This window comes from Fistularia commersonii, chromosome 26 (assembly GCF_037954325.1).
Source record: "Fistularia commersonii isolate RoL2024-O1a breed Wild chromosome 26, RoL_Fcom_v1.0, whole genome shotgun sequence".
Lineage (NCBI taxonomy): Eukaryota > Metazoa > Chordata > Actinopteri > Syngnathiformes > Fistulariidae > Fistularia > Fistularia commersonii.
The window spans coordinates 8,159,421-8,171,736 of NC_141309.1; the positions used below are offsets into that span (position 1 = coordinate 8,159,421).

Consider the following 12,316-nt stretch of genomic DNA (forward strand, 5'->3'; position numbering starts at 1 on the left):
ATACACTTGAATAAAAGTATGCCAACATGGCCTACAAAACACTTCAATGTCCTGTTGATAAATTGTAACTTTTAACTGGCTTTTTAATACCCTTTAATTGTTTTTTGATATGACCCTAAAGTCGTATGGCTTGTTGTTTTCTTTTTCTTTTTAGCCTGACTACCTGACAAAGGATCTACAATGGGATTAGAGAAGCTCTGGTTATTGGTCAGAACTGAAGCGCAATCCAATACACTCACTAATTCTGTATTCTAATTACGATGCAGCAGCCTGCTTTTCGTGTTGCCCTTGGCTGTTTCTATCAGTGCTGATTGTCTAGCAGATTGCAAAAAAAAAAGAAAAGGTAGTCTCATATCACATCGTACCATGAGTTCAATGTAGCGTTTTATCAGTAAAATTGAGCCAACAGTTAGTGTTTGTTGATAAAATACTGTTTAAGTCTGAGCTTTTATACAAAATCACGGACCAATTTTCACCAAACCTGAGCCTCTGTAACACTGTAAATCCTGAATACCAATTCTAATAATACATTCAGAACACAAACCTAGACTGTTGGGGTCTCGGTTCAGATTGTCAAATTGACTCTAAATGGTTGCAGCATCAGTCAGGGGGATTGGCCGTGGCAAAAAGAACAGGAAGGAAATCTACCATGGTGGTCTGGATCATTTAAAGCCTTTACAGAGAGAACAGCATCTGTAAGATTTAAACTGTGGAAATGACATATGTCCTCCATGCTGCAGTAGCGTAGGGCTTAATCAATCAGTTTAATGTGACTACGTATGGATATAACTATGACAAAAAAGTACCTTTTAAAAATGCAAACGTATTATCAAAATTAATGTACGCTATAGAGAGAAAGAGAAAAAAAACATCTTTATGATGACTGCCATTACATATTAGAATAAAATATAAAACATATTTAATTCTAACATGTTGGAACAAGAAACAAAGGTTTCAGTTGACCTACAAAGGTGAGTTATAAATAAACTTGTTTTTGACCCTGGTTGCTGCACTTACTTCTCATCATACCTCTATGCTTTCGCCCTTCTCCTGTGTCTCACATGGTGAATAAAATATTCATAACAAATCATCACTTGTGTAGGCAGACACATACTGCACAAGAAACATCTGTGAAACTGCTGAAAAAAACAAGGTAAAAAGTAAAGTGAAAAATAAAACACAAATAAGGAGAAAGTGTGAATAGTTTCTGAGATTAATTAATGACTATGATTAACCTTTCTATGGAGACCCAGAGAAAATTTTGATTATTTTAAGTCATTGTATGTATCCTGTCATCCTGACATAATATCATGATATCAGAGAAGTATAGAAGTGGATGGTCAATATGATGCTTGTCAAGAGTTGGCTAAGAAGCACACTGAAATACAAGTTAGACATACAAAACACATCCTATCTCTGGTGCACCGATTTCAGCGGTGGTGCTTCTACTTCTAACAATTCCGATCCCACGATTACACCTGGTGCTTCTGCAGACTCATGAATCAATCATCCTGAGATAAAACAGATAAATGCATCCAAAGTGGAGGCTGAGAGGGAGTGAGAGGGACAGAGTGAGTCAGTAGAGGGAAAAAGATGATCACCTGGATGCTATGTTGAATGATAAGATGGCTTCCAAGGATAATGAAAACAAATGAGTAACATTGCAAGGGTTCTAAGCAGATATTTAAGGCACATTTAAAGATACATAGTCGGAGGGAGGGGATGCTAAACCTCCCATTTGAATCAGAGAAGAAATTGGATTCTGCATTATTTTAGTAGCTTCATTTAGAAGCTCGCTCAAGCTGTGTGGAAACTGAACGAAACAGACAAAAAAAGTGCTACCTTGGGTGAGAATCAAATAATGTCCTAAAATGATGACACACTGAAATCTGCATCAGACACTTTTTCAAATTACAGATAAATGTTTCAAGATACTTTCGAAGTATCATATGAAGTTTTCCAAATGACTGTTTTAGCAAAAGCTTAGAAAGAAATGTCTCAGCCAACTACTCAAATAAAATTATATGTAAACTTGTAATTTGCGAGTTTCTCACGAGGGTAACAAGCTGCAAAAGAACTGTTATTACACGGGTCCCATCTAACATTGCTCTGTGTATAAATCTGATAATGACTTACAACAATCCCTTTCATATGATCTTCCATATTCAAAAAGTTGCCAAGGACTATAATGATGCACAAGCAATACTTGATCTCACCAGTCTGAAATGCTTTTGCCAGAACAAGTATTGGCCAATTTGGAACCATCTTTACAACTGCTATTGGAGTTTTCAAGCTGTGGGCAACGCGATGGCTTGGATCTTTATATAAATAGTAGAAACCAAGCCAAATAAATATATAAATGAACAAAAGACAAAAAGTATGTTGTTCAGGCTGTTTATTAATTCAATGATATTATTTTCTTCTGAATATAACTGTATTTATTTTTTGTTAAGAATCAGAAATCAATCCTGTTGACACGGCCAAAAGTTGGCAAAACTATGTTAAGGTATGGAAAATAATGTGAAATCCCTCATATAGTTATATTAAGGTGAAATTGACACTGCAAGAGATGTAAATGTAGCAAGACGCATTTGTCCTGCCCCTTGATTAGAGTCTCTGCTTCAACATTATTGTCACTGCAACATTGGTTCAATGGTTACTTCGTCTCAATTTATGTAAACGTGCGAACACAAAACCCTGGCTAAATTATTCTTCAGTGGTTTCTTCCATCAATGAAACAACAAGACATGTCTTTGGGTGCTATTTCTTTGTTAGTGGGTAAAGGATTAGGAGAAATCGGGGCATAATCTTTGTCAGCCAAGGGAATATCACAATATGTTTAATACGATGAGTAAGCTTACGCTGAGTGGTGTGCGTGGATCATACAAATTGTTTCAACCACATCAAGACGATATGGATTCTGGCAGCAAAGGGTTCATGATATACAGGAGTTTATTTTTTCACTTGAGGATCAAGCTTGAATGAGAGTGACAGCTCCCCCTTGAATGTTCTTACATTCCATGGGATGCAGTATCTACAGACAAGCACTACTGAGGCTCTTAAAATAAATTCACGATCACTTCTCTACTAGATGATCAAATCTCTCTTTAAGTCTTTGACTTTGGTCTTTCTGAAGCAGCTTCTCTGTTTTTATAATGGGCACTTTGTATTTTCGCATAGACACTCAGGATGGGCTACAGTGGGCAAAATAAAATCTGTTTTTCTGTTGTGGATAGATGAAACCAGCACATAGCTAATTTTATTGATTAAAAGAAATAGAGTTAGCTGTCAGCAGTGTCCTGCCTGTGGTGGTAATTTGATTAGAAGGCTGTGTTCTAAAATATAATGAAATACACAGTTTGATTACACCAGTTGCACACTCACAATCTTGAATTATTTCTTATTGAGTCTTCTAGCCCCCACATGGGACAAAGCTCTGAGAGTCAATATGAACTGTTACATTAGAGGCTGCTAACAAACAACTGGCTTAATTACATTTTATAGTGGATTAATTCATGTAGATGTATTCCATTAAGTGTTCTAAAATACTGTAGAAACTAAAACATGCCTACCACTCCATCCAATAGATTAACATATTTTAGCTATGAAAAAATCATAGTCAGGGAGAATACATGAAACATGTGAACCTAGCAAATTTGTCAAATGCTGTACACATGCCATTAAAAAAATAACAAATATAAATAAATAATAAGAAGAAGTATTCAGAATCAAGGGCTACTACTCAGGATTACAAAATTTAGGTCAACCTTCCAATTTTGATCACACTTTCAAAAAAACTGTGACTAGATTACCTTTGACCTTAGTATCTTAATTGGTATTCAGTGAAATGACCAAATATTTAAAAAAAAAAGTAGGCTGCACAAAAAAGCCAAATCATTTCAATATTGGAATGAAAAAATCTGAACAAGAAGGATGCAAAGGTTTTAAAAGGAACAAGCATATTTGTATATCATCCCAACAGCCAAGTCCTATACAACCAACATAATCCCCTAGACTTTAAGCATAAAAGTGGACTATTATATAAACTCTTCCCATAGGAAAAACCTTTTATAAATTCTTTTGCAATGAACATCTAATGGACAAATTGCATCCACCATCAGTTGACTGTGAGAAAGAACTCTAATGTCAATAATATGAGCTGCTTCTAAGATATTAAAAACCATCATGCATTTCGTATTACTTGACATTAAATGTATTTTGATATTCAATGTTGGTAATATTCCCTCAAATTATAAACCAGTTGGAAGCTCTCCGGGTTCGACATGTTCTCCCTCAGCAGTTAAATAGATGTGGACTTGTGCAGAATGCTTGGATCTCATTTGTATTTGCCTCCTACTTATTGTTTCATATCATTGTAGCAAAAGGTTTATCTTTAGTTCTTGGTCATCCATGCCTCACAAAAAGTGTCAACTTAGGTAAATAAATTGACATTTTAATTCAAATTACATTTTTAATTCCAAACGCACATTGATAAAACTCCAGAATTTCATAAATTATATTCAAGGACTTCTGACGAATTTGAGGTAGATGTGATCAATTAACCAATAGAAATGCATCGAAGAGTAAACCAGATGCTTTTCCAAAAGGAGATGGGAAATAACAAAAACCAGGATTGTTGTTGGACGCTAAGTACTGAAAAAATGCTGAGTTGAGTTCACACTGCTTTCAAAATGAATGGCTTGGGGGTGAATTATTGGAATTTGCCAACATGTCGCCAGTTATATCAAATCTTTGAAAGGTCTTTCATATAATTTAATTCTTATTTTGACAGTGTCTTTAGCTTGACCAATGCCATCCAACAAGAATCTGATGAGTAGTGTTCAACAATATATCTGGAGTAGAAAAAAAACAAAAAAACAACAAAGCTCACTAATTCAAATCAACCTGTTGTGCCGAAGACTTGGCTACAGGATAATGTTTTCATACCTCAAATTAAAAATAACCAGGAAAAACAACATCTCCTTTGAGGCCCATAAGGCACTTTTTCTACAGCTGTATCCAATAGTGGATGGCTCCAACCAGGTGTGCAATGACTGAATGAATTTGCTTAATTATTTGGACATTTCACCAAGTCCTTTACACCACAGAGAAAGGGAAGGAAAAAAGAAAAATGAACCACTGATTTTTTTAACAACAAAATAGATCTATCATCACAATGTCAAAATGTATTGCTTGGTTAATGGCCACGCTGATGTATCCATGTTTCACCTCCAGCTTCGTACTGATCCAGTCTGCATGAATCAATGTAGCCCCATCTGTCACATTAAGTCCATTGCAACTCAAGTCATTGGGGAAACCTTATACCCCTAATGGTTAATATATATTTCCACTGACCCAAAAGAAACAAGTCAGATTCATTCAGTTAAACACATTTTATCAATCAAAAGTTACCATCTGCAATTATGAGATTAATGAGACAGAAACGGACCATCACTCCTGAGATAAGGAGAGGGAGGGAAGGGAAAGGTGACCCAATGCAGCTGGGCAGCACAAGATTGATCATTCCAGATGAAGTGTTAGTTTGCCTCGCCTGAAGTGCAGCATGTGCAGTGCACTGGATTTGACAAGACGTTTCCTTCACAGTCAGCCTGTGGTGATCGTCTCTGGTGATTCCACCTGCAGGCCCGATGTCATTTACAGCTCTGCAGCATAATTCAAGCTTACTTGAATAATTGAAAACCATCCAATGCAATGGAAGAACATATACAGAATTTCGCATTTCTCTATCATACATTGTGCATAGGTCAGGTCTGTTATTACATGTCAGACAGGCACTGATGACATGTTGTTCAATCAATTGCAGAACTAAAATAATTTTCTTTGAATTGATCAACAACCACAACAGTCAAATGCACAACAGTGTCATTGTACTATTTACCCATACTAGTTTTTCTGTGCCTACTGAGGCAAAAGTTGTGCAAATAAACTTGTAAACTTGAGCTGTCCCAATGATATAATTGATTTAGTTCATAATCTTCACTTTTTGCAAATTTAATAATACAAGTCTAAATTTCAAGTTGTTTGTAAACAAAGATAATAGAATGATTGAACTTTTATAGAAGGTGCAACAACAAATAATGATTTAATTACCTCATACTGAAAGGAGAAGTCACAGACAAAAAAATAATTAGTATTGACTCTCATTATCTTTGATACAACACATCAATCACACCTCCTGAACAACGCCTTCTTTGTTGATTTTAACCCATCCAGTTTAATGATAATAACAGAAATGTGAGCAGTGTCTTAAAAATTAAGGACTTTACAAACTTTTCAGTGAAACTGTTTGTTTTCTCTGTATCAGCAAATTATATGAATCACTGCCAAACTCAACTTAAAAACTGAGGAAGTGTCGACAAAAAAATCTGCCTGCCTTTCACCTGCTTGTTCCCGACTGAGATGAAAATTGTGTGGTTGTGGTACTTATAGTCACTTCCCGACAAGTCCCAAACACATACAAATACTATGAACTATATGTTTAATTTATGTTTCACACTGAATTAACCATAAAAAAGAAATAATGTTTGATTTAACATCTTTAAACATATTATTCAGATGATTACAGCAGCAATTCAGTACACTCATAATTACCCCAACGGGCAGGGGCTTGATTGCTTAATAATGAATAAATATTATATCTTGAGTTTGTCAAGTTTGGAGGTAACGTATTATTTATAGCCATCAAGAAGGTCATGGGAATGGTTGCACCTCAACAGAGTACAGAAAGCTTTGACTTTCTTTGGGTTGAATAATGTATATATGAAAATAAGGTTGATGAAGTAAACTACCAGTACTTGTGTCCTGACTTGCTTGCAAAGTTTTTCACATAGATTGGCCAGGGCTAAATTATGCAATGATTTTCAGCAATTAGTAGTAGCAGTAGTTGATGAAGGGTAGTTTAAACAATAACCTTAAAGAAGATGAAGATTTAAATTATATGTTTTTTCCATGCAACCAAATTGTATATATATAGTATGCTTAAAGCCCTATGAATGAAATATAGTATTCTAAAGGGCCCTCTATCATATATCACCAGTTGACAGCTAACATTTTTTTGAGACAGAAGAAGTGTAATCTAGGTGTTGCTGATTGGAGTGATTGTGGACTGCAGTCAGACAGACAACAGAAAATCTATTTCCCCTCCTGTCAGTAGAGAAGCTTCCCGTAACCTGTCCAATGCTCATTTACACAAGATAATGCTCCAGGAAGTGAAGTTTTGCTATAAAAATGCTGGCAGTAGAAAGCGTCACTGAAGATGGCAAGATCATTGAATTTCATTCTTGTTTATTACCTGGTTGAATAAAGTTTCCCTTGACTCAGGACAGGCATTGGTCAGCACATATGAAACATTTGAAATTGAAAATCAATTGCTTTTCTGTCAATCTGACCTTATGCCTAATTAACTACCGGTAATCTACTCATACCAGCTAGAAAGCTTGGCTGCTCAAAATGATAGCTAAAGCTTCTATCTTGCAAACACCTTGAAAAATTCATTTTTAGTTTTTACTGTGTAGTATTATGTCTTTCTTTATCAGTTTAACACTATCCGGGGCCCAAAAAGGTCCACTTCACATTGATTAGTAGAGATTTTTTCACATTCTAGCTTATTTGGTTTAGAAATTCAAATTATCATCTGAAGGGTCAATTGGATGTTTGTGCTTTTATTTGTTATGGCACCCAAAAATACTGGAAAGGAAGTAGTGATTTATTCAAACTTCATTCAAACATGGATGTTCTAAGTTGAAAACTTTGATACATGTAGTGTGCAATTCATGATAATTATTTCATAAAAAGTATAAGTGATATATTAACACATATATTCTGTGTATAGATTCTAGATTATACCACTGAAAATACTTATTAACTATATTTTTTATCACATGTATGTTGCTCTAAAAAGAGTCTCACATAATATCTTGCCTGAGAAAAATCTTGCATTTGAACTTCTACAATGGCACATTGGTGTTTGATGAGGGCATGATTATTTCATTTTACAGAAAAGTTGTGCTTGGTGACCTTTGTTGTTTGACCTTGAGTCACGAATGAAAAATTTGGGTCTGATACAATGATATTTCTTCTAAGGATTTCTGAAAATTAGATACAGTTGGGGTCACGTTGAACTTTGATATTTGACAACAAGATGACATGAATCCAGCCTTTAGTATGGTTGAGTGTTTGTGTCCAATTTTAATATTAATCTTGCAAGACCTACAATGATAACTTCCAAGAATGCAGCCCACAGAGACGTATGTTAATGCTGTAATAAACACAGTGAATTAAAAACTGAGCCAATTGACCAAAAAAATAAAGTAGAGAATACCATCCTTGTAAATACCTCCCAAGAAGACTAATGTGGGAAGTGTAAATGTGAGTATCCAGCTTTCGTAGCAGGCTATATCATATTTGTTTTAGCGCGCAACCGTCTTTGTTTGAAAGTTAAATAATTTGCATTGAGAATTTTAGTCTGATATGTTGTGTTTGAAAAGCATTTCCATTGCTTCTACTGCTGAGAAAAAATGTCTACTTGATGAATAGGAATTAATAATTTAACATGAAGGGCAATTAATTCCAGTAATTAAAAAGGTTTAAACACATTTTGCAATGATCCTGAGAATTAATTATTTGAAATTGAAAAAAACTATAAAAGGATTTTGGGGAATTTGGAAAGAAAAACAGATTAGTTGGAAATGCAATTCACATTTATGTTTGGAAAAAAAAAAGTATCATTCAACACATATACTGTTGATTGTGCATGTTGTTGGTTAGGCTGATAATGATGTTTAGCCTTATGTTATGACTACATTTGTGCACAAATATGGTCCTTGTCAGTGGACATTGATTTTCTCTCTGTCTGTATCACATCTCTTCTTTGTCTCCTTTGGTACAGGCACAGTATTAAATATGACCACAAGTTTTCCTTCACCCACAACAATCAATTTGCTGAGCTGAGCTACCTGGTCTGGCTGGGACCTTCCTAAATACCTGTCTCCTCTGACACACAGCACTGCATACCAGGATCCTTTAGTAAAAAGCTGATAAAAAAAAAATAAAAAATAAATAAAACTTATCTGACTTAACACCCAGCCAATCTAATAATGGCCAGAAAAGTCATGCTAGAAAGGTGATATGCATGAAGTGAGCACTGAAGAAAGGCCAAGACATCATAGATGTAACTGTTATCTTACGTTGTCTCTGAGGATGATGAGCATCACAATTCCCTCTACACTATCTCTTTTACAGCCTTGTATATGGCATGTTGCTGCACACTAAAAGCAGTAACACATTTCTACCATTCTATCGGATAAAATTCAGTGTATAAGTGACTCTGAGTGAATCTTAGAAATGATATGGCCGGTATCAGCCTCACATGTAATTACAAAGGAAGAAAGAAATATTTTGTCCCTTTGAGGGCACCTTTACAGGAATGCCAAAGAGGCAGAGTCATTGTTGAATTGCAGTACACTGAATCCAGAGGACTTGCTATAATGGCAAATACCTTAGGACTTCATTCCCAATTAAATCTAAACCTGTCACCTAGATACTTCAGTATGAAATTAATCTGACTGCAATGACATGCAATGAGTTGACACACAGTCAATAACTATGTCAGGTAAGCAATAGCTAATGCTTGAAAAGAGCAAATGCAAGAAATATTAAAAAAAAAAAAGAAGAAAAATAAGTTTTAAAGTAACAGCTTCAGAAACATCTTACTTGTAGCCACTGGGACTGGTCACTCCTTCCAGCTGTCCAAGCATTGACTTTGCCCTGCTTATCCAATCGGGCTTTGCCGGGTTCCCAGGTAAACATGTCCATGTTGAGCGTCCTGAAGATGCTTGATGCTGTGACTTGGTAGTCCTGGACATGGCCTGATTTCATCCCAAGGGGCTCTGAGCAGCCTGGCAACAGCAAAAAAAAAGATTTCCTCTTATCTTTCTTAACATTTGATTATTTTTGTTATCTCACTGAAAACACTTAAAAAGGAACTGTGCATATGGCATACCTTCTGAAGCATATTGATAATTAGTTTTTGTGTACAGTTGGATAACATAGTTAGCTCATTCACCTGTAAGTTCACATCCGAGCAGTTCCATGCGTAATGTGCAGTGCCTCCTGCAGACTTGGGGATAAATGCGGACATACTGGGCCTCAATGGGAGGGGTGAAAGAGTTGGCTGATGGTGCATTGTTATCAACATTTCCCCTGAAAATCTGTTCCAGGAGATAAAGCAACATAAGGTGGGGTTACATGAGTTTACATAGCAGGTCAGTTATTTTCAGCAGCGACTTTCTCAAGTGGCTCATGTCTCTCATTTTCTCACTTAACACTTAAAAACCAGCTGTCATTCAAGCCCAAAAAACATAAACATCTGGGAATGCTGACAACTTTTTTCACCTTTTGAATCCCCAAGATTGTTGGATTGCAGTGTGTTTTAAATTAGCTGCAAATACACTCGCTCTGCCTGATCTAAGACAGGCCAGGTTTGATGTATAGTAGTTTATAGTATAGTGTATGTTGTTTAAAGGCAGGGAACAAATAGGCAGTCTAATGAGCAGTACTGTTGTAAAATTGTGTTAATGCTACACTGCAAATTAGAGATGCAGCTAAGATTCTTATATAAGGGCAGAAATCTTGGCATAAGGTTGCCTTAAAAACACAATAAAAAGACATGTAGGTGTTTATTACAGTTTGCTTAAACACTTACAAACTGTGATCATAATATATAAATGGAGATGATAAAAAAAAACCACTCATTTTTTTTTCTTTTCATGTGGCTAGCTTCTACTTTTTACTGAAAACATTCACACAAAAATAAATAAACAAATAAATAACAGACCTCAAACTGACTTTACAGAGAAATAGAACAGACTGCAGACTCATCGTCAGAGGAAAATCATTTGTGAAGATGTTTGGAGGATGGGGTCATCAGACGCTCAACTTAATGGAGGACAGCCATGGTCTGCTGTCAGGAATGATAGAACACTCGGTTCCCTGCTTGGTGGTTGTTCATCCCCAAATAGTATAAAAATTCAATATAGAAGTCATAAATGTGGAGGAGGGTCATGGGCAGCAAGATAGGCCCGGTGTGTTCTAGCTAATTAAAAAGCCATCTCATCATGTCCTCCATCCTGCCCTTGACTGAGTGCACTGTCTGTAACTGTTGTGGGTGCATGTGTGCGCAGTTGTGCAGCTTTGTCTATGAATTGAGGACAGACTAAACTGTGATCAGGAAGAGATGACATGGGTATCTCTGTCTGCGCAATTCACACTCGTGTCTCACCATATCCTCGTCTTTGCCCTTGACTTTGTATGTTTTCCAGGTCTTCCCATCATCACTATAGGCTACTTTGTATGACTTGACATACTCTGGGCTTCCAATACGCTTTGCGCCCTGGGTAATTAGGCCTGTTACCCTCATTCTCCTCTGTAGGTTAATCTGTGGGAAAAAAAATAAAATGAAAAATACACAACACAAATTAAGAAACAACAGAATTTAGAGTTGTTTGTGAGTATATGTTCCTACAGGCTGTGTGCTCATGTGTGTCCCAAGAATAATTTAATCTAATTGTATATTTTCTGTGAGGATCAGACATTTTCAACAAATGGTCTAAAATGAAATAGAAAATTCAATTATTCCATAAACTCGAGACCCAGTCAGCCCCCCTTGTGTAGACCGTGAACATATTTCCAGTGTTGCAATAAAATTAAGAAAAGGGAGAGTGATTATTTCTTACAGATCTTGTTTAGCACCAGCAGGAACCTATCCAAGTAAACATAATAGACTTGAACACACAGATGATTGTGGTTTGTTTCACATTTTGCATGAATATGTTTTTTAAATGAGATGGAGTTGTTTGATAGTGATAGAGATGGATCCTTTCTTGGCGTTGAGCAGTGGTTATCGCTTCTGTCCCACAGAAGCCAGATTCCTGTTTCTAATCGAGGGCTGATGGCCAGTCTTTGAAACACAGGGTTTCAAGATGTTGGAGCACTTCTTGAACCTAAACCCATACGCCCAAGCATCAATAGTGTTGATTAATGTGGCTATTAAATTTATATTTTGAAATGACAATTGAAACCTACTGTTCAGATAAAATCAAATTTGTATGGAATGTGGAAGTTTCTGTCCAGCATTTCAGTCATTCATGCCGCCAGAAGTAGCTGTACCATTTTTTTTTTTTTTAACAGTTAAGCAATTATTCTGATTTAATGCTCTTGACATTCTTCCACTTTTCTGTTTTATGTTGAAAGATTTATTTACAGACTAGAATGTGTTTGTGGCAACAGCAGGCAGCAT

The 12,316-nt window shown here is 36.0% G+C and overlaps 1 protein-coding gene across 1 annotated transcript in view; it reads right to left on the bottom strand.

The window, feature by feature from the left end:
• The window catches only part of edil3a (EGF like and discoidin domains 3a), a 119,840-nt gene that overhangs the window by 20,021 nt on the left and 87,503 nt on the right, over positions 1-12,316 (bottom strand). The window contains exons 6-8 of the mRNA XM_086173687.1: positions 11,300-11,455; positions 10,085-10,229; positions 9,733-9,917 (exon numbers count right to left, since the gene is read on the bottom strand). Coding sequence (XP_086029813.1) covers positions 9,733-9,917; positions 10,085-10,229; positions 11,300-11,455 — 486 coding nt within the window. The remainder of the gene's footprint in view (positions 1-9,732; positions 9,918-10,084; positions 10,230-11,299; positions 11,456-12,316) is intronic.